Source organism: Alligator sinensis, unplaced genomic scaffold, assembly GCF_000455745.1.
Source record: "Alligator sinensis unplaced genomic scaffold, ASM45574v1 scaffold1723_1, whole genome shotgun sequence".
In the NCBI taxonomy this organism is placed as follows: Eukaryota; Metazoa; Chordata; order Crocodylia; family Alligatoridae; genus Alligator; species Alligator sinensis.
In genome coordinates, this window is record NW_005842959.1 from 250,584 (window position 1) to 278,095 (window position 27,512).

The 27,512-nt window shown below is 41.0% G+C and overlaps 1 protein-coding gene across 9 annotated transcripts in view; it reads left to right on the forward strand.

Annotated features, from left to right (window-relative positions):
• Positions 1-27,512, forward strand: part of LOC102381098 (estrogen-related receptor gamma) — a 265,118-nt gene that overhangs the window by 102,633 nt on the left and 134,973 nt on the right. For all 9 annotated transcript variants that reach the window (XM_025192655.1, XM_025192659.1, XM_025192657.1 and 6 more), the window contains one exon: positions 11,463-11,579. In XM_025192655.1, the coding sequence (XP_025048440.1) occupies positions 11,463-11,579 (117 nt within the window). The remainder of the gene's footprint in view (positions 1-11,462; positions 11,580-27,512) is intronic.

The window sequence follows — 27,512 nt, forward strand, 5'->3', positions numbered from 1 at the left end:
TGAGATCGAAAATGGGACATTCACACTTGTGCAGATAACCAGCACCACAGAAAATTTACTTCAACCCTCAAAAGAGACTGTTGTGTTGCCTAAGGCTTGCTCTGGCCTGGCTCTTTGTACAGAGTAAGTTTTACCCTCATTCAAATGGTCAAAGGAGCATATACTCTGTTTACAAAAGTTTACTAGCACTTAGTAACTAGTAAGTGATAACTCCACATTTTCAGATGGCAAGGTTTTGTTTAAAAAAAAGGCAAAACATTTCAGGCTGAAACAGTGCATAATTTTCGGCTAATTTTGTTCTAAAATGTGAGGAAATGTTAAGAGTTTTAAGTTATGAGAGGATGAAAGCAATATACAGCTTTCTTTGCTAAGTATTTTATTCATTTTTCATGCAGATAGTGCACAAACCTCTGACTTTTGAAACATACATGTAAATAATTTGGAATAAAAGCAGCAGCAGCATTGATTGGAAATAATTGTAATAAATAATTATGATTTGCAAAAAATCACAGCTTAGTACACATTATGAGGATCCCTTCAGGTCTGAGTAGAATCTAATGAAGTCTGCCCACCTGTTTTTTTGACATCACCTAAGAGATGGAAGAACTGGATGTTCCCTCTGCTCAGCCTAATGCTTACAGAGCTGCTACTCTTAGGTTGCTTCTTGTATAATTTACATGACGGCTGATTGCAAACGTCTCACAGAAATACACACACAGCCAAATCCTTCCCAAAATTGGCTTAACATCAGGGACAGTAGAAAATAGCAGGTGCTAAAAATAGTCATGGTCCACTGATTTTTAGGGTCTCTCCAGTTTTTGCTGTGCACAATAGTATCTATAAAACTCAAAGCTTTCATTAAAATATAGAAAAAAAGAGCAAGATTTTTGGATTCAGCTCTGTGCAAAGGTCTTGGCCTGAACCTCTAACTATGTTTCATGTCCTATATATTTTGTAACAGTAGCTCAATTTAAATTTGTATCTCATAGTTTTTATTTACACTATCATGTCAAAATCTAATTAATACATGCTTTTCATTTAAAAACATGTAGTTGCTCTGTGCTTCTAACTCAACAAAAGTTTCATCCAAAAAGCTGGCAAAAATCCTGTTGTCTTCAGTAGTGGCAGGATTGGCCCCATGAGGTTTGAAAGTTTTCAAGTATTTTCTGTCCTTTTTTTTCTGCCCCTAAATTAAATAGGCAACTCTAGTGACTATTGTTCTTAACCTAGAATGAAAATGCAACATGAAAAGAACAACCAATTGCTGAGCCAGCAGCTGGGTAGCAAGATTGTTGCAAAGATTTCACAGTTTACTTTATTTCTTATTGGCCAACAATTAAGTTGATGCCATTCAAATTTATATATTTGCAGATACAGTCATGTGATTCCAGGGTTTCTCCCCCCCCCAGAGCCCCCAACAGTCACAAAAAAGCATTGGATGAACAGCACTGTAGACTGCAGTCTTCCATTTATTCACAGGTTGGGTAATGCATGGCTAGTGAGACAATAGAAACGTGCTGTTGTCTGATTTATGTACCTTAATCCTGAGTGCATCAGTCCTGGTACATATCAGCCCGGGTAGCCAAAAAATGTTCCATCATGTGAGTAGTTATGATCTTTAAGAACTGGACTGAGACCGCCTTCTCATTTTACGTTGACTACCTAAGAGCCTTCAGCTTCTCTGGGCTGCTGTAGTGTTCAAACCATGTGCTATATACCAATGCTCATGGACTGGACCATCTCTTTTACCTTTTCAGTTGTGCAAAGTTGTTTTTATTCCTTCAGCATTCCATTTTTCTAGTGCTCTTTTAAGTGCAGTATTTACCCATTGCTGAGCCAATTTAATCTGCACATTCGCAAATGCTTTACAGTAAACATATTCTCTTAATCAGCAAGGTAATCAGGAAAGGTAGAACTGGTTATGTAAATTCAGATAAGGTGACATTTCAAATGGATGACAAAGTTTGGTTCTGGTTTGCACATGACCTGAGTGGTTCCTAAAGGTTAACTGACACACCTTGCAGCTGGCTACATCTGCAATGACACTGCACAGCGTTTTTTTAAGAAATGGAAACAAAGTAAGACAGACTTTATATGGTTTTTCAACATCTAAGATTACATCTCATATAGGAAGGTAGGGGCAGACTAGAAGCTTTGGTGCAGTAGTCTGTGGATCTTGGCTTTGGTGCAAAGATGGCAGCCCTCCAGTGAACCTGACACTGTGTCACCTGAATCTATCATTACCCGATTAAATCATTCACCTTCCTTATATAAGTAAAAGCCTTTACATCAGCATTTCTTTAAAGAATGTTTTAAGTAAGCAAGGATGGATTCTCCCCCCATATTCCTCTGAGCCCATCAGTCAACCAAAATCTTGGGAAGGTATTTTTAATTCCCTCCTACACATCCCTCCATCTCCTCATAATGTCATTGTGCAACTATGGCAGCAAAACAGGACAAGACAATAAAATATAAACACGCTGAAATCTGAGAACAGAGAGAAGTTTAAAAGGATACTGGTGGTTCTATCATTTTTACTATCCCTGTTTCCTTTATGGCCTTGTAAATTATACGCTGCATTTAGCTTACCGGAGAATAGGAATGAGGATTCTGATTTTGGCATGGCTGTTTAAAACCCATCAGAAACACTAGAAAAGAAAGAGACATGGTTTATGAATAGTGCTGGGTACAGTGGCACCTGTCGGTGCCTTTATAATTAGGGCGGGTTCTGTATTGCTGCCATAAACTTGAATTTCTGAAGATGTCTGACTCACCTATAAAACTCCATCTAGATTGAAAGTAGACATGAGGTCTTAGCCAGCAAGTGGTTTTTAAAATTTTTCTATATATTTTTTATTTCTGTGGAAGTTGCCAGAGTGACAGTCCTAGAGACTGAAGTTCACTGTGTAGCTGTGGAACAGAAACTTAGCAGAATGACTGCAACCTTCCTCCAGTCTCTCTGCCAATGTGTTCAGTGGATAGATTAGTGGACGGGTGGGATGGGGGAGAGGGGAGAGAGAGAGCGCAATTGAGTCTCCTTGTGACGTAGACCTTTGCCATGACTGCTGAGAAGGAGATGAGTTTAGTGTGATTCTGTAAGGTGCTTACAACCTCTTGGGAGGGCCAGACTGCGATGAATTCCCACTGCAGAGCAGTAAATTGACCCCAGTAGAAGTCAAGAATGTGTGGTACTTCTTAGGCACTTATCACCTTGTAATATTGGTCCTACCGTGGCTCATGTGATGCTTTTTTCTCATGGTGGATATCTGTCAACTGTACATCAGGCAGCTGACCCAATCATTTCATGCAAAACAGTACCAAACAGGATCTTTATATTTTCTTCTCCAGCCTGCATGTGCATGGACTCCTGGTAGCAGAACAGTAACATTTGAAAAATTGCATTTTACAAATGATGAACATTGCTTTTAGTTCTTCTACAGCGCAATAATGGTTCCTTTTTAAACTGAAGTGTAATGAGTTTAATATTTTTCAAACTAAGTACTGTTGCCAAATGCTTGACTTACCATGTAGATATATTTCAAAATCAGCCATTTAACAGGAAAGCAAATTCTAGTATTAGGAAAATCCACTGGTATATACATAAATGGTTCTAGAAACCTACAAAAACGAAGCCATTTAGGTCAAATTTATAAAACATTCTGTAGTAGTGCATTAACAGTTTTGTTCCTGCTGTCAAACATGTGAAAACTTGTGGACATGTCAATTGCAGGCGAAATTAGGTTCAAATAGCATATAATTGAATTTAGGCAACTTCCTACATCATTAGGATGAAGTAGAGGCATGGATGAGGTACTGAAAGAATTTGTCAACTAGGCTAGGGACAGAAGTTACACATAAACTGGTTTAAGTGATCAGAAACTGGTTTAAACCTGTAACAGAATAGAAGTTCAGTTCACATAAACCAGTTTCAAAATGGCTGAAACTGATTTAAGATAAACCTGGTTGAATGTAGTATCAGACTTAACTGATTTAGGTCAAACCACTTCATGAAACTTCTGTCCCAGACCTCTTCTAGGTTTAATTTAAATCAAACTCCCCCAGCATCTCAGCATGCTTTCTAGCCCTGGGCTGGGCTGTGTCCCTACCCTTCTGCTCCCTAGGTGGAACAGTGAGTGCTGGCTCACTGGCCTCAGTAGTAGCCACAATTGCGCCCCCCCCCCCCCTTCCTGGCAAACTCCAGCAGGGGTCTGGGACCAGGGAGGAGGATTCAACTCATCTTTCCCCGAATACAGAGCTGCCCTGCTAAAAACTTTGTGCTGGCTGCGATTGTGGACTACAAATCCCAGAGGCACCTGGAAGCAGGAAGAGGGAGTGATGAACAACCCTGAGAGTCCTGCTGCTGGTATTGTGGACTACAAATCCCAGAGACCTCAGGGGAGCAGGAAGAGCAAGTGAATACAGAGTGTAGGCTGCATTTATAGTTATTCAGTTTATAGTTTTTCAGAGAATGACCTGTTCTTGTTCAAGCTTTTATGAATTCAGTGTCACTACCTCCCCCTATCTGCCCAGGCAGAGCACAGGCTGGAGCCTGGCTACAGCTCCAGCAGGCAAGGTGGGGGGAAATTCTTGAAGGGCTCTCTTCCCTTTGGCAGTGGCTGTCAGGTGTCCTCTAGCACTCCCCAGCTTCTGGTTTGAGCCAATGCAGGCATGTGGCTACATTTCCTGAATCAAAAGTGAATGTCTGTTCATTTGCTTCTCAGTTCAATCTCTGCAGCTTAGATTAATTTGCAAAGACTGAATCAATTCAGCCTTGGGCTTTTTGACTATCTACACTTAGCCCTAGAATTAAGCTTAAAATATCCTGGTTGACTTCAAACTTGCTAACCTTATTCATACAAACAGTCCTTCTGACTTATATTGAGTTGAGTTCTACATTCAGGTGTATGGTTTGCAAGAATGAGCAAATTTTATTTGGGCCTCTGTTCAGTTTATATAGGGCCTGGAAAATTCAAGTGTATTTTCAAATCCAATGAAAACCTTTTCCCTCTCTCTCTTCCTAAATCAGCCAATTTACTTCTTCAAGCATCCTGCTTTCCTGGAATTCTCTGACAATATTCTGTTTTGTTCAGATTCTTATACTATGCTCATCACTATGGTTTCTAAGTGCTTTTATAATCCATTCTCTATTTTTAAAATGTAATCAAGTACTTTTTCCCTTAAAAGCAGATTTTTTTTCCTTTCAGGTAGTTTCATTATATTTTTATTACTTTATATTTTAAAAGAAAAAGATAAAGCAGGGTGGCAGAAGATAGAGTAACATTTGGGTTGGATATACCTGAACTTGGGTGTGGTATGTGGCTCATAGGCCAGTTCCCTTGTGCTGCCATTTTTTTGACTGTTGCAGAAATCCATCAAAATCTTCGTCAACTGCTGATTCTTACAGACCCATACTGATGGATATTTACTGTCTCTTGTTAGAGTGATCTGTCTTTTCATGCACCAAAAATTTGGGTTTGCCCACAATTCAGATTAGGAATTCTCAAGTGCGATGCCACTGCCGCCACTGCTGCAGGGTGAAACTGCCCTGTGCACCTCTGTTTTCAGGAGAAAGGTCAGAGCCCAACTGAGAAGCTGCTGCAAGAGAAAGACATGCTGGCTTGCAGTACAGTATGCAAGCAGGTATTCTACTGCAACTCTTCTTGGTTCAGCTCCAGGACACCTTCTGAAAATGGAGATGCGTGGGACAGCTCTGCCTGGTGGCTGCAGCATCTGTCTGCAGGCTGCTGCCCTCTTGGGGTGAAACTACCCCAGGCACCTCTGTTTTCAAGAGGCACATTGGAACTGAACACAAAAGCTGCAGCAGAGTCAGCGTGCCTTCATACATAATGTAATGCAGGCAGGTGTGTCTTTAGCTGTGTGTTCCTGTAGCTGCTTCTCAGTTCAGTTCCAGTGTGTCTCTTGAAAGCAGAGGCACACGGCATAGTTCCACCTGCCCTGTATGCCTCTTGTTTCCAGGAGATGCTATGCAGGGTTGGACCGGGAAGGGCAGTGGCAAATGCATGCATTCCTGTCACAGCTGCTTCCTGATCTGGCTTCAGGAGATGCAGCTGGCTGTGGTGGCAGTGGCAGTGACTGCATCACGTCACCCCCTTGGATAGCCCTTTCCCTCCTCCTGGGCCTTGTGTCATGGTGCAGTGGATATAGCACTACTGTGGGAGCCAAGAAAACCTGGTTTCTAGTCCCAGATCGGCCATAAATAGAATGTATGCATTCTGCCAGCCACTTTATCTTTATTCCTGCATCCTTAAAAAGAGGAGAAATTCTTTTGCAATGAAGTTTGAAATCTACTGATGAAATAATTGCCAAGGATTTTGTCCCTTATTTAGTAATGATGGACTAATGATCTTCACTATTTCCAGAAGAGCCTGTTTTACCAACCTTCTATACCTTCTCTTACACTGTAATGGACCTATTCTCAGAGCCATCTTCCCACTACTAATACTTTTAATCTTTCAGATCAGATTTACATTTGTGATAGGGTTCTACTGCATAAAGGCCCTGCATTTTTATTGTAGTCACCTTTTACCTTCTATGCTCTGAATGTTGAGCATCCAAACTTCTTAACCTGCCACTTTGCACTAGTAGCTGTCAAGACTGTCCCAGGATCTCAGTGATACCCACTTACTTACCCTGACTGAGAAAACAACCATTCTCCAAATACCATGCTGCATCAATTTCCAAGCTCCTCTTGGGGCCCATGTGTCATGCAAGGAATCCCTAATGCCTTATTTTATTTTAGGTATCTCTATCTTTAAGATGAAAATGTGGTACTTTTACCTGTGGAAAACGTGAGCCATGTGAAATAAGCTGTCTCTCCAAGCATTTAAAAGCAGGCAGACTACAGATTATGCACTTATGCTTTAAAATTCTAATTGCTAACTCAAGACGAAATACCATTATTTTTTTAAATGGATAAATCTCCCTTGTAATGCCCTACATGTCATTTCTATTTTCATGCCTTTTGGCCCAGTTAATAAAATTAAAACCATTAGCAAAATAAGCAGATGCTTTAAAATAAACATTTTTCTGTGTGTGAGGAAAGAAAAGGAACTCAGGGTTGATATAAATCCCAATGCATTATTACAATACAGGGCAGTTGTGTGTGGGAAGTGAGGATTTGACATATATTTTTATTTTGAAACGTCATACTAATTTACATTATTCAGCCCTTTAACTGCCAAACTGTAAAAGTCCATTAAGCTACTGAAAGGAATATACAAATTATCCACTGGCACTTCAGGCAGGAGTTTTACGTATACCCTGTTATTCTATCAGCCAGTTCACTGCAAGATTCTATTAAGGAGTAAGTGAGAAAATTATATTGCCTGCAAAGTAATTGTACAAAAGACTTTGAAATAAGTAATCAGAAGCCAGTTCTTTCTGCAAACAAGCCAGGAGATTTTATAAATTGCTCTATTCCTCTTGTCAGCCCAGTTTAAAGACCCTGAGCTGCCATGTTGATTTTGTATAACACAGCTACCTCTCCAACTATTGACAGAATGGGGCAAACTCAAGTTATGCTAGTTGTAGCTGCCCAATTCACTCGCTAGCATTGTCTAGCAAATCTGGACCGGAGAATGATAAAACATCCTCCTAAATTCCAATGGCCTTTAGCATATATATGCAACACTTTGAACAACTGTGGAGTTGGCTAAGTGTTTGCAGAAAAGAGTTTTGTCTTTTCCACAGTTTTTAGTACACTGAAGAAAACAAGAGACCTTATGATCTGCAAGGTGCAATAAATTTGAACTGTTACCAAAATAGGTGTAATAATGTTAGTGGGTGCTTGGGACAGCACATTTTTAGAATAATACACTTTCATTTATAGAACAACAAAATTCAAGGAGGCTTCAAGGACAGCTCAGGAGTAACCTAAGTCTATGTACATAGACATTCAGTAGACTAATGTAACTGTGTATGGAATGGAGATGACTTGTCTGATTCTGAGTACAACTTTTACACTCTGGACACATTTTAAAGTATTGTTCATTATTGCTAAAATTGTGATTTCCTCATTCATTTGCAACCAAGCGAGATTTTGATCTTCACTGTAGAAGTAAATCCTGAGTAGGGTAACTCCATTGACTTCATCACAGATGCTCTGAACTTGCAGCAGAGAAATTAAGATCAGTCTTGTGATATAGAAAATGATTTATTAAAGCAAGACAGTTTAAATGGATAAAGAAAGCTTCCTTATTTTGCCAAATTATTGGATTCTCAGTGGTTGGAATAATGTTGCCATATAACCCTGTTTATTTGCCCTCTTGATAAACAGCATTTTGAGACAATCAGTTGTCACTGCTGTGGCATGACAGCTATGTGCAATAGTCTTTACACACTTCTCTTTCATCTAGTCCTGTTTCCTAAGGTTCTCAATATAGCTGAAACCTTCAGGATAATGAATTAGAACTGTATGCCATGAAAAATTACTCTCTTCACCCAGTCTCCCAGTGTTCAACCCCACTTCACTTCAGCATTTACACCTGCACTTTTACATAGAGATAGTAATTTTTCTAGATTCGTCCATTAGTAGCTGCTCTACAAAGGGAATCATTGGTTAGTGTTTTGCGTGCAGATTTATTAGCTAGCAAGTTTTGAATGCAAATCCTGCATCTGTTCCTGGCTTCCCCGTTGACCTTGAGCCTCTCCTGATCCTCTGTTTCACTTTCTGTGAGCAAGGATAAGAACTTATATGACATAATGTTGTAGTTAAATGTTTTTGAAGTGCTTGGAAAGTAGGTATTGCCTGATGGTGGAGACATCTCATTGAAGGGAGGTAGTTCAGCCTGAAAGGAAAGTGTGGACCTTGGGGCAAGGTCTTGTTCCCCACATCCTTTTTCTCCTTGGTCCCAAAATATTCTTTACCATCTTTGTTACCAGAAAGAAGTCCTCTGGACAGACACTTTTCCATAATTGCCTGCACATAATAAGCCAGTGATACTCAAACTCTGATTTGCAGGCTATATCCAGCCCCTAAAGCCATGTCTTCTGGCCCATGGGTCTCCCCACAGGTCTGGAAACTTGGTGGCAGTGTTCATTGTTGCTCCCCTGCTGGCAAATGTCTTGATCTGTGAGGAGCTTTGCTGGCTGGGTGACATGGCACTGTGTGCTAGATTTTGAGGCTAGATCCAGCTTGTGGGGTGAGGCCAGCATATGTCCAGATCTAGCGGGCACCAGTTAACTTTGCACGCCAACCTTTTGCATGGGGTCTGGCCTGTGTACTGGCCCCATACCATTCATCTGACCTGCAAGGACAGAAGGTTGAGTGCTATAGTATTAAGCAGTGTTTTTCTTATTAGCAAGAAACTGAAGGGCCTAATTCAAATTGTAAGTTGTGCATGCAAGACTCCAGAGCGATCAGACATGTCCTGATTACGCACTCTTTTTGCAAGCATTCCTAATTCAGCCATGCAATAATGCTCTAAATGAATAAAGCTTGTCCAGCCCTGTTAAGGTTGTGCAAAGTCTGTTGGTTTTATTGGCAAAAATGCATTAAGTTACAATGCTAATTTAGTGAGAGATTTCTGATGGGTTTGTCTTGCATATATTGCACCATGCAGACCTCTTTATCATAAATACTTAACCAATTTTCAATAGATATAAGTGGTTTACGTATTACTTCCTGTTGAATTAGCAGTTGCTGAGCATTTGAGCCTTTGTGCAATCCTGCAATCCACTAATGTGATATTTAATGAGGAGACATCAGTCTGGAGAAAGGTAGTCAATATAAATCAGTGTTTACAAAGTGTGATTAACTCTGAAATATTTCATCAATGCTGTGGTCCCAGGCAGACTCTATGCTAATTACTAGAATCTGCGCATGTTTCAGGGGACTTTGACGGACCCTGAGTGCAGCAAACATGGAGCAGCAAAATTGCAATTATGCTCGGACTGTCTCTGATGACAATTTATGCACTTGGTGTGATGACCTCCCACTTCCCAAGAGGGCAATAAACAGAATGCATTTTCATTAGGATACTAATGCACTTAATCACAGGGGAAAAGGGTTAGAAAGTAACGAAATACTTTTAAAGCAAGATGTGACAGAGCTGATGGGGAAGCTACTTTATTTCAAAGTCAGTTTCTTTATGAAACTTCCGACTACCACAACATTTATCATATCAAATCTAGCTGTGGATAATAGGGTATATTGAAATTTACAGAAGAGCTAAGCTTTTTACTGAAAAATACTAAAGTATTGTGGCAACAGAAGAACTTTTTTTTTTTGCAGTCTCAAATACTCAAAAAAATGGGAAAGTTTGTTGTAATTTTTAACATTTAAAGGAAATAATTTTTAATGCTTAAATGTTGAGTGCAGTTTATACTCACTGTGATACTCAGAACAAAGTGAAGAGGCTACTCTGCTAAAAGTTATGGATTAAGATCGCCAGGCCTTGAGTTGTTTGCTAGGGACAAAGGAGAAGGGGCAAAAATCTCTCATACTTCTAGGGATCTAGAAAGTTGCCAAATTTAATTTTCATACTTGGATTCCCTAAATACATTGACCTTATAGGTCCTGTGGGTCCAGTGGTGCTTGAAACCCTAAATGAGGATAAAGAGGTAGCTTAGAGTAGCAAGGAGCATATGTTATGGCCTTCTGAAATGTGCTCCTGTGAGTGGAGTCTTCCCATGTCAGAGATCTTGTGCCTGTCATTTGGGAGGGAAAAGATGGAACTTTAGTGTTGCTAATTGCAACAGACCTTGATCAAGAAGAAGACTGGCTCTTCCTTATGGACCTGTGGAAAAGGAACAGAGAAAACAATGCAACTCTTGCATCTTATTTTACGTTCCCTCAGACACAACAACTTACATTCTGAAGGCCTTCTCTGGCCAGAAACATAGAAGAAGCCTTCTGGGTGGGATTTTTGGACCAGGGGCCTGATCCAGGTAACATAGTGGGGATATTCTTTGATCCAGCTTCCACAGAATACTGTTGCCTCTGGCACCCATGATCTACCTGGAGGATTTTGTCTGAGGCAATGTATGCAGGATGGATATAGGTCCACATTAATGCTGCCATTTTTATATGTGGCCATATGAACTAAAAAGGCAGCTGGGGCTGAATTTGATTTTTTATTTTTAATTGAATATCAGCTGCATTTCCACAAAAGTGTGCATCCAGAAATCTTGCTTTAGATTGGTACTGACTTTAGACTGGTACTGGTACTGAATGCTGACACCAGTCAAACTAGCTGTAAATGGGCTAAGGAGATGAAGGTGGGCAGACATGATGCTAGCCACATTACTTCCTCAGGTAGCATTAGCTTCAAAACTCACGTGCTTTAAACATGGTAGCCCAGTGTGCGTTGATCTTTTTGGCTGACGCTTGTATTTTCCAAAACAAAATACACCACCAGTGTAACGAGTTTTGTTCATATAACAATGGGATCCGTCAATTGAGATTTCTCACTGGCTTCTTTTTTCTGAATTGTGTGCCCCAGGTAACATAGAATACAGCTGCCCAGCAACGAATGAATGTGAAATCACAAAGCGCAGACGCAAATCCTGCCAAGCCTGCCGCTTCATGAAGTGTCTAAAAGTTGGCATGCTGAAAGAAGGTAAGGCTGATCGAGTCAATACATATCTCTCTACAAACACTTGTAACAATTGCAGGGCAATCAGGAAAGAAGAGAGATCGGTAAGTGTTCTGACCACCTACTATAGTAACAATCTTGATGTGTGTATGTACTCCTTGACAGTATGTTTTTAACTGCTGGTTGAAGACTCCAGGGACATCCAGGTAAAACATATGTTCTGTGATACAGAATATATTGGGTACACCATAATAGTCATTCTGTTGCAATGCTCATAGAATAATCATGACAAATAAAGAAAGAAAACAGTTCTGTTTCTTCCTCTTTTTTAAGCTGTGAAATTCTAGACCTCCCTGTACCCTTCCTGCCACCTTTTTGCACTGGTTCTGGTAGAACTATATTTGTGATATGTTTTTTTCCTATGTTGTACTGCTGCTTGATATCATCAGAATTGAAAGGATTGCTTCTCTCCTTCCACCTGTATTGGTGTAACCTGGAGTAACTCTGCTGAAGTCAAAGAAGGTACTCTGGTGCAAAACTTGCAGTGTGGGGGAAGGTGAAGAGGACACTGAATATTAAGTGCAAATAAAAACCTTTACCCCTGACTCCCAAGCTTGTATTTTTACTGCATCAGCTGCACCTCTTCTTCTAAATCAAAGGTATTAAGTCATTGGTAACTGCAGGGAACCATCCTTAAGGAACTGTGCTAACAGATTAGGGCCTCATTCACCCTAATGTTTTCTCAGTTATACCAGTGTAAAACTTGCCCAAGGGAGAATTGGGCTCCAAGCTACAGAATGAAATACAGGTACATGCTATTTTTTGTTATTGTTGTCTGTGAATGTGCAAGAAGGTGCATATGTATTTTCTTTTATTTTAAACATTGTATTTAGATTACACTGTTCCATCAACACAAAATAATATAACTCCATTGACTTCAGAACTAGATAAGCATTTCAAATAAATGCCTTCAGTGGAGAACCCCCTTAGTTAAATGACTTTCTCCAGACAATTTCCAGTGCTGTTTTATTTGATCATTACTTTAAAAGTTAGTTTTAATATGTGACTGACATTTGAAAATCCTTTCATCGGTCATTGAAAATGGGATTCAGTATATAGGTATCCAAAAAAGAACACGGACTGATAGAGAGATGATGGAAAAAATTAGGCCTATCACACACCTACAGACATATTCTTATTGGATTATACTTACTAAGAATAAACCTCATTCTGAGCAACTGCTTTGGCAGATGCTGTGATCCTGTGAGCCAAATCCTGCTGTCCTTAGCTGGACGCAAGCAAAATTCCTGTCAAATTCTGTGGAGGTTTTGCTTCAGTATAGACTACAGGATTTGGCCCTCTTTTCTAGTGCTGATTCAGAATTTCCTTACTTGTAAAAAAACCTAATTTGCTTCCACCACTAAAATCCCTTACACAGAGACCAAAATGGAAGGTTTGGGCAAGCTGAAAAATGAAAGAAATGGTTGGGTATGTATGACACCATGCTATTTAACACTTCTGTCAACAAAACAGACCTTATATTGCTAATAACTTGAAATATAAGCATATTATAGAACTTGTTCTCTATAGGGAAGAACAGAATGATACTAGAAAGTATCTGGATGGATGAACTGATTTAGAACCTGACTCTTAAATGTTGGCTACACAATTGTACATGCATAATTTACAGGAGTATCTAATATGACTACACGTGCAAATCAAGTAATTATTTTTGAAAATGACTATTCATGTTCAGTTCTCCTCTTTGCTTGTACACAATTTGGGTTCACATTTGAACAGTAAGTAGACAACTGAAATCAATGTCATGGGAGTAAATCAGTCCTCAAATTGTACCTCAGAATGTCAAGAGTTTATTGTGCCTCATTTTTTAATAATACAGCAATCTTTTAATGTTTTATCTTTCATAGAGACAACTTAAAGATAAGGCTGTAGAAAGGAAAGAACAATATCAAGATTGATTGGCTAAAATTTAACTTATCTAAAATCTACCTTTTTAAGGATTAGCATTAAAAGTCCCTTTTGAGCGAAGGGTGCTATCCTCTCAAAAAAACGAAGTTCTTCTGTTGACAAGCCACTGAAAGACCCATTGTTTTTCCATTTTCCTCTTTATTGTTCTCTGCCTATAGAAAGATGGTTCTTGTGGGTGGGTTGACCAGAAGACACACAGGGATTTTTATCTGTTTTTAATTATTAAATATAATGCTCATGAGTAAGACTGGATTGTCAGTGAAAGAGACTGAAGCCTTCTTTCTACAAAACAGGTGAAGCAAAAGTAGGGGGTTGTACCCTCCTCTCCCTGTATAGCTCAGCCAAGACCTAGAGGGACAACCCAAACAGAGTGGAAGGAGAGTTCAGTTTTCTTCACTTGTTTGGCAGGAAGGGTTTGAATGTTTAGGAACTAGACTGATATATAGCCTACCTCTGATGCTTTCTTCCTAAAGGGAGATTTAGGGTTGTTTTTTTTTTCCTACTGTGGGACGTTTGAGTATGAGCTTTAGTTTAGGATAGATCAAATTTTGGATGTGTCAGTCCTGACAATGTCCTTTATATACTGCTTTAAAGCAAGACAGATGGTAATATTTTATTTCCTTTAGGTTAGATTATATGCAGTTGATTTTCACTGGCTTCCCAGTGCAAAGGGTAAATTAGACACAGGTCCAAACATATCCCAGGTGTAACTGCATTGATTGGAATGGAGTTGCAGGGGATTGAATTTGGCCCAGTATGTCTTAAACATGTCTTTATGTATAGGCAAGGATTTCAGTCCCATGCAGCATGTCAGAGATCATGCTGCAGTAAATCTATTCAAATGTAAACCTGTTCAATTCAATTACCAGTCTATAATAAAATTTGCTGTTACAGCCTCCACGTTGGTCACAGCAGTCCCTACATGCTGATGGCACAGCATGCCTGGAAATTGACAGCTTAAATCTATTTACTAAAAAAATTTAGTTGCAGACCCTGAAATAAAATCAGGTTTCAACAGCTTTGATGGGAACATCATATCCCTTATAGGAACTTCTGCTCAACTGGGGAGCTTTCTTTTAAACTTTTCCCTAAAGAACACTCTCTGTACACAATCAGAAATGACATATATATCAATCACTTTGCTTCGCTTCACATTTTAGGAGGCTTATTTTATTTTATGGTGTTGTCATTTTGTTGTGATTGTCATAAGAAACTTCAATTTGAAAAATGAAGTAGCAGGGAAAAGACCATGAGCTGTGTCTTGACGTGGCAGCTCCAGGTTGCTACCAAACAACAAATAAATAGGCAGAATGCCTCTTGTGCCACCCAATGAGCATGCTGAGAGGCAGCTCCTAAAACTGCTTCTGGGAGATGCAGCATGCTGTGCCTCCTTCCAGTTTTTAGTGCCTAAACTTGTGCAGAAGTGTTAGTGTGAGGACCTTTGGATTATCTTGCATTAACATGTCCATGGGCTCAATGGTAAGGGTGAGCATGGCTAATCAAGAGGAAAGGAAGCAAAGGGACTTTGCAGTCTTCCTCAACAGTGTAAACCTGGGCATTTCTAGGCATAATCTACACCTTTGTATGTAAATTCAAAATTTAGATTCCAGAAGATCAGTTTTGTTTGAGAAATACCTCCTCAATGAGGAGTGTTTAATCAAGAACCTCTTCCCCTTCCCCTCTTCCACAATGTCAGTGTGTTTTTCCACTGACATTGAAGGGTTACATGAATGGTAAGGAACTTTAATCTACATGACAGACACCTGCTTTTAATACTTTTCTTTACTTTTCCAGGTAATAGTTATTAATAGCATAGAGATGTTACATAAGGAGAGCCAATAACGCTGGCCTGTAAAAATATAAATTTTGCTTTTCTGTGCACACATCTACATATGCCCCTATGGCATCATTGTTACTGTGCCATTGTTACTGCACCATCATTTAGTACTTCCTTTAGTAACAGCTGTTACTGCACCATGCCAGTGGCGCACGGTTAGTTTTATCTGCTACATCGCCATAATGATGCGCTATAGCGAGGGAGTGCATCACTACAGCAACGTAGCTGTGGCATTACAATTTGTGCCCACTGATGCTACATTGCTGTAGCATGTTGCTATGGTGATATAGGATCTCATGTAGACACGCTCAGTCTTATAAAAAGTTATTTATTCAAAGACTTCTCTATAAAATATATTTTATTCCTTTTTGGATCTAGATGAAAACATTTGTTAAATTATGTGATTGCAGTTTTGGTCAGATTCGTAACTGATGAAAGAACGTAAGGGTTCTTGTATTATCCAGAGCTATTTATAAGGACACCGTTAAATCACAGTCCTGTGTGCAATACCTTATTGATCATTTTTGTAAGCTAAACCAAGGTTGCTAGAACAGATCAAAATAAAAAAAAAACCTTGCATCTATTCAGATGTGTGTGCATAAAATTATATAGATTTTAAAGCACTTTGTGATCAGATTTTGTATTCTAGTCAGTCATTTAAGCTCCAGTCCAGCAAATGCCTCTACATGTACTTAATGATAAATAAGCAGGTAGTTTCATTGACTTCAGTAGCCCTGTTCCAAAAATGAAAGTTAAGCGTAAGCTTATTAGCAGGTTTGGGTCTTTTACTGCCTTTTCCTCTTCGTTAACTTTGTTATCATACATAGCAGTGGGCTGGGGAGGGCAGGTTTTTGTTTTTGTTTTGTTTTTTGAACTGGGAAAATGTGACTAAACCCAATTGAATTGACAGAGGAATTCCTGGACAGGTGCCAGACTTTGGACTAATTTTAGACCATTTTTTTGAAAATTGTGAAGATGTTTGTATGTTTTCTCCATACCGGCCAGGAGAGGAGTGAAGGAGCTGTGGCCACACACCCTTCATCTGTGTGGCAGGAAGCTGAGCTCCCAGCTGGTTGGTGTGGGCTTCTGCTGGAGCTCTGCCTCTGCGCAGAGTTCTCTGAATTCACCAGCTGGTCGGTTTGGGCTCTGGCCAGATCCAGTGCTTTTGCACAGCTCTGGAACTGTCATTGGCTCCCCACCCCTTCGTCAGGCTAAATTCAGGGTGAGGGTGAATGACAGCAGTGCCCACCTCCTGGGCTCCAGAGCCATGTGAAAGCAGTGGCTCTGGCAGGAGCCCATGCTGCCCAGCTGATGAGCTCAGAGAACACACTGCACATGTGAACCCCCCTTCTGGATCTGCCCTGGTCCTGTCCTAGCTCTGCAGAATACATTCTGACCCAAAATGCTGGAACTTCCTAGCTCCATATAGGCTGGTGTTGTCTCTAATTGAAAATAACTCTGATTTGTAGTCCCTGTGTAATTTAAGGAACAGTGAAACTATACTGCCATCCTTTTCAAAGCTGCGTTCTATCATTCAGTGTAACTTCATATAGCACCCCACTAGCAAACCTCATGGCATGTCTATGCAGGAAAACTGACTGGCACAGCTATTCCAGAATGACTATGCCACAATACCTATTGCTCCTAGTCAGCAGTACTCTGCTGGAACAATTATTCTGAAATAAAAGCCATTTTCATGTAGAGTTCTCTTCACAGAAGGGAGTTATTCCAGAATAGCTGAATTATATTTGGAATGTTTTTTTCCAGTAGCATTTTTACAGGATAGCTGTTCCCTATAGAAAGGCTTTGGCCGCAGGTATGTTTCTACTTCCATAATAGCAAAGTGAGGAACTATTGAGAGTGAAAGGGCCAGTCAAATGCTCCAGCAAGCAGTTGCTGACCATTTGTGAACAATAGGGAAGTCTGAGTTACTGCTGTGATATTTTCAGTATTTTGCTATCATCTATGTTTTTGGAAATCTGCTTTCAGTAGTTGATCAGTGAAACTCACTACCTAAAACAGTGGCATACATTTTCTAATTGGCAAGTATGCAGTGAAACAGATTACAGTTCATTTGATAGGCAGTCCCTTTCTTTTAACCATGTTACAGGATGGAAGTAGGTCTGATTCACAATTCTTATGAGTAGTTTTGGAGTGGCTTCCCAATACATAGTCATCATTCACCATTTTGTAACCTGTTTGAGTGGAGGTGGTGGTGGCATTTGAACTTCATCAGTCCATCATGGAGGCCCAAATCCTCATATGGTGTAAAACAGAGTCAACAGAATTTAGGATTTGGCCCATCATTTCTAGCCTTGTATTAAGTTGTTTACCCAGTGAAGGTTTATTGTTCAAAACTGTATTTCCTTATAAGTTCTGCCCCCAAAATTGACCAAACTAGCTAAATGTTAAATAGTTAGAGTCCCATAACCAATGCTGCAACTGTTGATCATGAAGTGTTTATGAGTTCAGAGCTCGTCATCCAACCGATGGCTTGGTCAAGTTATTTTAGGAATCATTAATGTTCCATTGTATTCTCTCTTTGCTCTTCATGAACCCTTGCTAGACTAGCTATCAATTAGCCAGTCTTCAAAATAAGTACAACCTGCTTCTGCCAGCTATGGACTTGCAATGGTGACTTTTTACTGTAGTCTTGCTCCCAGAAAGATCCCTCTTCCAAGACAGCATTAGAGGGTGCTGACAGATGTGCAGCTCCCTGCTGTAACTCATGGTGCTTCACAGAAAGCGCCATGAATTACAGTCACACCTCCCTAACCCAGCAGACATTTGCTGTTGGATCGGGGGGGAGGGGAAAAGGCGGGGATATCACACTCCACTTTGGAGCCAATCCAGGATGAGCTACATGTCTGCAGCCTGTCTCCCTAGCCCCTCCCCTGCCTCCCTCAGCTCTGGTGCTGTCTGCAGGATGGGAGGGAGAAAAGGGAGGGGAGGGAGCTTCAGTTTGGGGTTTGCCCAGCTCCCGCTGGAGGGTGAGGGCGGGCAGATTAGAGCCCCCTCCCCCAACAGGTGCTCCTCCCTCCAGCTCAGGCTAGACAAATACCAAACCAGAGCTCCTACCCCTCTTTTTTCCCCCTCCCTTCCTCCACAAAGTACCGGGGCAGGGCTGGGCTACATCAGCCCAGCCTTGCTCATGCACAGGGACAAACAGAAGTTAACAAAGGCACTTCTCTTTGGAGTACCTTCATCTGAACTCCCATTAAATGAGGGTTAATTTGTTGTGCATTTGGGCTTCCATGTATTTTTGTCAGAGCACAGCCATAAAGTGCTTTCAAGAGGCCGATCACATGACAAATATCACTTCTGTCAGTGCCTGGATTGTTGTGTTTATCTTCTTCACTTATTGGTTCTGTCACAGTATTGTGCCATTTAAACTTTCTCACTTGCTGGTTTGCAGTGGTGCAGCCTCTTTCAGATAGGCATTACTTAAAGAACTCTTTAAAATAAGCATTACCCTGTCTTAGGATAGTGCTGTGACAATAGGTAGGAATCCATTTTGTTCATGGATCTAGGGCTTCAACATTTGTTTTCCAAAGTCATAAAATTTCAACCATAATTTGTTGCAGAAGTGACTGGGTGGGCATCTATGGCCTGGCTTGTACAGGAGATTACACATTCATAATGGCCTAACCTGATCTTGAAAAAAAAACCCCTATGAAAATTAATCCTGCTTAGCAGAGAGACTAGGTAATATGTATTTAGACTCATGCAAATAAATATATAGCATCAGCTGGAAGCATATTTAAGAATGTTCTAAAACCCCGCCAAAAAAATAAGCAACAATTTTTATAACAAAAAATGTGTTATCACCTGTGTTTTGAAGCCACAGAAAACGCCTGCTTAATAGAATTCGTGTTAACAACATTTCCTTTCAAAAGACCTGTGCATAAGACATTGCCAAGGTAAATTTCTCTCTCAAGTCTAATACCATTAGTCTGCCAAGTAGAAAACAGAAATTATTGTGAGGGAAGTTTTAGTTTCTACTGCCTTCAGAAATTAGAACAAAGGGAAGGAGGAAGCTTTAATGGTATTCAAGGAAAATATTTCTGAACTGGGTGACAGTTAATAGAACTGCACTGACCTCAGCGATATTTCTTATGCTCTCTATTGTAATATTATACTTAAAGAGCTCCTTCATTAATGCAGGGTATTAAACAAGGCTCCTGTATTGTAATATCAAATGATGACACAGTACATTTTCTGTTTGAATCTGTTCTTGACATTAAACCTTTTCTATGTTTAATGTGTTATATAGTTTGATGCCTAGCCCAGATACTGCATCAGTGGGTGTGTCTACAGGAGATGTTTACTGTGGAGTTGCCTAATAAGGTCTGCAGTAAATGTCTCAGTGTCTACACGTGCAGCATGATTAGGACAGAGTAAACTAATTAACTCAGCCATAGGCTAGTACTTGTAAAAACAAATACTATCCTACGACAGATTTTTTTTACTCCACAGCAGCACACATGTAGATGCTGACAGGGCTGGCTGGGGCACAAGGGTGCTTCAGTGCAGAGACTGCCTGCTGGCTAGCCCCACAGTGAAGCACCCTTGTGCTCCAGCCAGCCCCCGCACACCATGTTGAGCTGGTTCAGAGCAGCCCCAGGCTAGCAGGTGGCCCACCCCCCACCCTGGGGCCCCTGCCAGTTGGGGCTGCTCCAACTTGGCTCAATGTACTGCAGTCTCAGGTGCACAATCGAACATGGTGCCCCGGAGCAATAAACTCCAGCATGATATGGACCAGAATTTATAGCTGCATATTCAGTTTACATGTAGACATGCCCAGTGAGTACTTGTTTACCTGGGCTTGACTTAATATTTATTGGGATTTGTTAACTTCTGTTGGAAACAGTGAAACCAATCTCTAAATGTTGTTGGTCTCCTTAAGCAGGCCTCTTTCCTCTCAGCCAAAATGTGGCCTGATAGCCAAATTCACTTATTGAACCTGACAGCCCAATTTGTCTGTCTTAAAATGTGGCTCCTGACTATCCCCTCCCTGTGACTGGAGGATAAGGACAAACTGTTCAACTGCAGGTTTTTATTGGTGCTAAATAAGCAGTTTCTGGTCATCCCTAAAAGAAGACAGTGTACAAGTAAATATCATAGTTGTAGATATTCCTTTTGGGTTTTGAAATTATGTAAATTGACATGCAAATTAGGCCCAGCTGTCAGGCTCCTGAAAAGCTGTTATTGCAGTCCTCGGTATTGCACAGCTCAGGCAATCCTGATTTCGGCTCCAGTTCTGCAAGGAGCTGTGCGTTTGCCAGGAAGTCCTGGGTTCTCTCAGTCCCATTGACTTCACTGGAAGTGAGAAGGCTCAGCACCCTCACAGGTCTGGATCTGTTCTCGCTTCTTGTGCAGTGTATGTCAGTTTTTCCACTGACTCTAATGAGAGGGAGCAGTAAGCTTTAAAGAGCATATGACCTGTCATACACATCAGTGCCAGGGAGCGTTCAGTGCACAGATAGAAAGGCTTAACCCTGAGTTTGGGCATTTTGTTGTGTTTAAGAGAGTGTTGAGCACACATTTTTAAGGGTTAGCCTTTGTAGCTGTGGGGCCAAAGCCATTACTGAGCTCATGTAAGTTCACCCCTATTGGAAGTACACACTAGATCTGATCCTAGACTCAAAGCCCTCAGTGACACAACTCCCAGTGGCTCCAAGGGTCAGATAGCTGGGTCTACTCTCGCCAACGGTGTTCTTGGCCCATAGTGACGTTGGTGTTTTCTTTTCATTTTAATATGGCTAAATAGGCCAAATTTTGTATGGAATTGGTAACTCCAAGTGAAGGCAGACATAAAAAACCTAATTAAGAAAAACCTATTGTCATCTTTCTGGTGACTGTGTCTTACACAGCAGACCTGCTATTTCTTGGAATTAGAAGGAGGAGTTTCTGTAGGTTTACAAGTCTGCTTCAGATGGAACACAATTGAAAATGAATCACTTTTTATTATTAAAAAACATGTTGGCCCAAATTAAGTCTTGTATCTGAATATCTCCATTTGTTTTGTTTTTCTATTCTGAACTGAAAGTAGGGAACCACCATTTGTCTAATTTACTGGAAATTATTATTCCCTTTTTATGTGCAGAAGGTTTAGCCCAAAGAGGAATAAATCTGTGAACATTTATGTATGCACTGAAAGTACAGTGACAACAATGTAAGTGATAAGGGGAGGTGGAGATGAGCCTGAAGGATGTAGAACTGTGTTAGATATGGCATCTTTTCCCATGAGCCCTCAGACAAATAGCTGCCTTTTGTTCTTGTTTTCTACCACCCATAAACACATATATCAATATGGCACTGCCATTTGTTACAAAGTGCTTGAATTTTATATAAAGGGGTACTGCTCTGTTTGAATAAGGGTCATTTTGTGAAGCTTTTCATCAGTTTTATTTTTGCTTCGTACTTCCTTCCATTTCTGTCATCAGATATCTGCACAATTTCTGCTCCAGGGGAGTAGGATTGGCATCCTATATATAGGATACTAATAGTTTTGGCACCAAGGCATATGCAGTCTCTAAGTATAAAATGCTGCTATGGAGCCAAATCCCTTTTCAGATTTTACTCAGCCATTGCTCAGGCAATGCTCCCATCAACACAATTAAGAGTTTTGCCTGGATAAAAGCTTAATAAGCAGTACAGGATTTGGTTTAGGACTTTTCGGGGTGAAATGCTGTTGTTGGAACATGAAACCAGTGCTGCTGAGTCGTATCCACGTGACAAATGTACAAGCAGACCTTTGTTGCTTGGAGCAGAATTGGCACCAAAACTGCTGGAAGTTCAGGAACTCTGCCTGACCTCCTTGTTCAATCAAAGGAGCCAGGGTATCAAGAAGCACTAAAAGTACAAGCTGTAAATATCACATGTGATCTCATATGGTGCTATCCCTCAAATATCCCCTGCTTATAAATCTTCGTCTTTCTATAGAAGCAGTTACAAATAACATTTCATTGGGCAACTGACATAACTAAGCCGCGCCCCTTCTTTGTAGCCAATCATTGTCCTTTGTTTCTCTGCAAGCATTTCTGCCAGCGTGCAGCATCTGTCACTTCCACTCTCTGGGTCACTGTTTGAGGCCAAATGATGATTTCATTTGCAGTTTGTATCATGACTTTCACGGTCAAGAGTCAACTGTCTTAAATTTGAAATAGATGCACAAAATGTGTTCTGCACACAGCTAGAAAACTGTTGGTTTCCATAGTGGTCATTAATTAGTATCCATAGACTTTCTGTGAGCCAGGTATACAAAAACAGAGCATAGCTAATAACTGATGGTAATGTAAAAGCTGTGGAAATTCAGTTTGAAGTCTATTTCTTAGCTTAATAAATGCTTAATATGCCTTTTAATCACTGTAAATGGAAGGGCTTGGCTTGGTTATATTTTGAGCCCAGAAAAATCTGTCACCATGTTTGTAATGCTAAAGCTTTAAAGTGCATCCACATAGAAACTGAGAATCTAGGCATGATAGATCTTAATTTTCAGCATATTATTCACTATTTTCCCATTCTGTCCTTTCAAAAATACCTTTTACTCCACTGTGTTGTAAAGGAGCTAAAATGTTTGTCTCTATTTTTCACCTCAGAAGTCTCTATTTATAGTTCTTAGGCATAGTCAGGTACATATCCAGTCCCATCATCACATGCCATGCAACAGGTCTAAAATTAGCAGATCTGTGCTTTGCATCCCCATCTCTATCTGGAGAATCCCACTACAATTCAAATTTAAAACATTTTGCTAAATAAAATCCTGAATGAAAAAAATGCTTCAATCATCTTATCTCCCAAACTGCCCTCAGAGGTCAGGAACACCCCTTCCCCTGCTCAAACTTACTTCTGTGGACCGTGGATTACAAATCCCAGAGGCACTTGGAAACAGGGAGAAGAAGTGAGAAGCAACCCTGTAGAGTCCTGCTACTGTGATTTTGGATTGCAAATCCCAGAGACCTTAGGGGCAGCAGGAAGAGGAAGTGAACATACATCCATGTTCTAGTGCCCCTGGGCTTCTTGTCTGAGCCATTGCAAGCATGTGGCTGCATTTTCTGAATCAAAGGTAAATGTCTGTTCACTTCTGTTTTAATTTCATCCCTGCAGTTTAGACTAACCTGCAAAGACTGAATCAATTCAGCCTCAGGCTTTTTGACTGTTTGTACTTAGCCTAGGTGTACAAGCGTTCACACTATTTCTACCAGACCAAAAATGGCAGGTCTGGTTAAAAAAAAAAAAATCTTACACCTTCAGTGAGGTAGAAGTCTTCTCTAACAGAGTTTCTACCAAACAAATGAACACTTGTACACTTACCTCTCTGATAGAAACTGCCAAGCTGTCCTTCAGCATCCCAGCTTGTACCTCCCCTCCAGGGAGATAATCTTTGACTTTGGCTGTACTCTATTGCATACTACAAACCATTCCTCCAGCAGTTTTGGGTGTGGGAAAGCTCAACCCCTCTCTGCAGCTCTGGGGCTATGCAGCTTTCTGTATTGCCCCAGGAGCAGGTGTGGAACCACACGTGTCAGAAACTGCCACTGATGCATCAACACCTGACTCAATTGCCAGCAGCCTCCTTGCCCCAAACCCAAACCAGCTTCACTTGGCTCCTGTCATTTTCAGAGTCTCCAGACCCCCACAACTCTGACACCTGGACCCAGACCACACCTGAGGTGTGGATCTGCCCATGGAGGGAGGGTCTGTGGTCTCTAGTCCTACTGGGAACTGAGTCTATGCAGTTTAGATATGGAAGGGGTTAGGGTCTGGTAGATCCTTGTTTAATCATGCAGGATCCATATCTGTCAGACCGCATTCCTCTCCCTTACCCAAACTCCTTTGGTTGGTGAAGGAAGGGTAGGGATGCTCGGTGGGCTGCTGGAGGGAACATTGACAGCCTTGAGAAGACAGCAAACATGCTCTGGGTCTCCTGTCTCAAAGCCTGACAGCTGTATGGGAAGGATAGGAGAGGAAGGGTGTTGTGAGCAGGGGAGCATGGTCCCCTGGTGTGTCTAGCCAATCAGCACTGATCTGCTCCCTAAGCTGCCTTCAGCTGTTCCTGGCAGGCAGGGAAGCGTGTAGAGCATGTTGGGATATGTGCACAGGGGCCTCCTAGCAGTGGCATGTCACCAGCACAGGCTGTCTACAAAACACCCACCCAGCCCCTGTAAATGCTTGTGCAGTGCTCCCCCAGTAGGTTTTTCTACCAGGAGAACAAAGCTGGTAGAGTTCTCTCAGATCTTTTAAATGCTTGTATGCACCCTCTCTAAAGTTTATTTTGACTACAAACCCAGTTTCTTGAGAAATCTGTCAGAACTTCACCATAGGCTCCCATATGGCACTTGTATTAGTAATATTCAATTGTCAGCTCTCCTGAATTCTTTAGTTTATTAGCACTCCCTTTTCACCTTTTATTTTTCCATGAGCTCTATGGTGGCTGAACCTGGTATCATTATTTAGTGATGCAGTTAGGAAAGGTCTTGCATTTTGATCTGAGGATGCTCAGACAAGATCTCTATCTTATCTCCTCTGGGCAGGGGTTCTACAGCTAGAGTCCTGCCTTTGCTGGTATTCCATAAAATCCATATTGGGATTACCACTTGACCTTGCTCATTTTCATGACTCATTCTGTGCCATGTCTGGATCGTAAGTACCCAAACGTTTATGACCACAAAGGGCCATGAAATCTAAAGATGGAGGTAAGTTTGCTATAATTTGTCAGAACTACTGAACTGCTGGATGGACTCCACTGGCAGAGGCTTTACTGGGGAGCAAAAATACACCTTATATCTATTGTAGAGATGGTTGTCCCAGCTGCTGAAAATCATTTAAAATGCTCAGAGTTGGTTTGGGGCTTGAGCTGATTTTTATTTTCACAAGCCAAATTGCAAGTTCCAATCTCATCCTTTTGTCAAGATAGGTGAAATAATATTAAGTATTGAACAACAAAACTGAATGTGTACTGAGAACATATAAATAAAAATGATTTAGAAAATTGTGTAAAAGGACTTGTTTTTGCTAACCCTTACTCAAAGATGCAACTTTAAAGTTACCCACATAATATACCTGCCCCTAATTTACACTTCAGATGGAAGACCAGGTTGACTAGAGAATCTTTGAACATTTATTTTCATGATTCAGGATACTCTCTCCTGAGCTGCACCCAGCAGCATGCCTACTAAAAGCAAAAAGTTGGCTGTGTAACAAACAAACATAAGCAGGAGCACCTGTACCCTGGTATACACAGCTGTAGGCATCACTGCTGTTGACTTCTCTGCAGTGTATCACATGTCAGTTGGTTGATCTTGGGCTGGATGGAGGGCAATCCATTAGACAAAAAGCAAATCCATGCACAGTTATGGAAACTTGAATTCCTTCTTGCTGCTCTATTTATCTTCACTCTTTTTAATTACTTTCTTTTTTTGTCCCTATTTGCACTATAGCTGTGTCAGGGAATGCCAATGAGATGGTATATTTGATGCAAACATTCCTTTTCCTAGGCACTTTTTTTTCAGGCAGTGTTGCGGGTGAGAAGCATTAATTTCTTGGACACCAGACTGGTGATTTTTGTGAGTACTACTCTGGTTGTAAGATTCTCTTTCCTCCTGGGCATCCTGACGTTTCTGAGGATACCCAGGTAGGTGAGATATTTCAGTAACAGCTCATCTCTAATTAAACTACTTGTTATGAAGTGTTCTTAAACACGGCTGCTTAATGAAGTTAGAAAAAGCATTTGGATGCAGAGTGTGAAGGCTTCAAATGTTGGATTTACTCTCGAGGGAGAATTGTGCAGTCAGAAAGCATTTTGAATTGCTAGTAATCCGTTCCATTCTGTTCCCATTTGTTTTCTTTAATTTCCTGCCTTTTTTAATGCTGGTCAGTTAAAATCAGTCCTTTCTCTCCCGTTTCTCCCCCACCCTTTCTTTCATGGAATGGACTGTGACACGTGCCTGCAAAGTGGCTTCTTGGGAATTTGCAAGTCTTTGAATGCATTATCTGATTAAAGGGATGTATGTGTCTTTAATTCTCATCTTTAGTTTCACCTTTGACCCCATCTGTTAAAGTGGAGAGGAGCTGAGAGTCAGCAAAGTCCCAGATTCAACCCAGATAACCTGAAGTGTACATAGTTGAATGCCTTAACTCTTTCATTGACTCCAAAAGCTAAAGGCTTAATTAAATCATAGATTGAATATGAAAATGTGGCAAGTCCAGTGTCTAAGACAGGTGAAACATTTTATTTTATGGGTATGTTTAGCATAACATAATGTAGTCCTGCCGCTACATTTTAAATTGGAGAGTAGGGCAACAGAGAATTGTTTTCTTGAAAATAGATAAATTGATCTTAAAAAAATATTTTTAAACAAATAGTCTCATAGCGCCTTTGTACACACCACAAAATTGGCCTTTAAAGTGGCTTAAATGCCCTTTTGTACCGCTTTAATGGTGTTGCTGTTTACACATTTGGTGGCATATTCTGCTTTAATGGCATTGCGGTTTGCATGCTCGGCAGCGTATTCCGCCTTAAATGACCTTGGTACGTAGCAAGATAAAACACCCCTGAGGTGTTTTAGTTTGCTACCTAACAAAGTGCAACAGTGCACGGGGCACTGGAAGCCAATGTGCTCGGCGCTTGGTGGGCCCCGTGCAGCTTGGGGGTTGTGGGGAACCCCAGGCAGGCAGGCTCCACTGAAGGGAAAAAAACATGGAACAGCGAGCCTGATTTTTTTTTTTCTCCCCAGAGCCTGCTTGCCTGCCTGCCTCAGCTGTGCAGGGGCCTGGTGCCTCCTTCTGCAGCTGCCGGGGGGCCTCTGCTTCTTTTCCTGGCTGTGGCACACCCCCCCGGACAACCCAGGCCGGGTGGCAGTGGACAGGTGCTACCAAGGAGCTTCCCCATGCAGCTCAGGGACTACTTTGCCTACTGCCAGCTCATGCCCCCCACTCCCCCCTTGCTGCCAAAGAGGCGGGTAAGGATTGGGCCCCCACCCTCGTGTACATGCCACGGGGGTTTAGTTTGGTTTAATTTTCCCTAAATTGACATGGTGTTTTTAAAAACCCACCATGTCAATTTAGGGAGCGCAAAACCGAATTAAACCCCCATGGCGTGTACAAGCAGCCATATTTACAAGATGGGA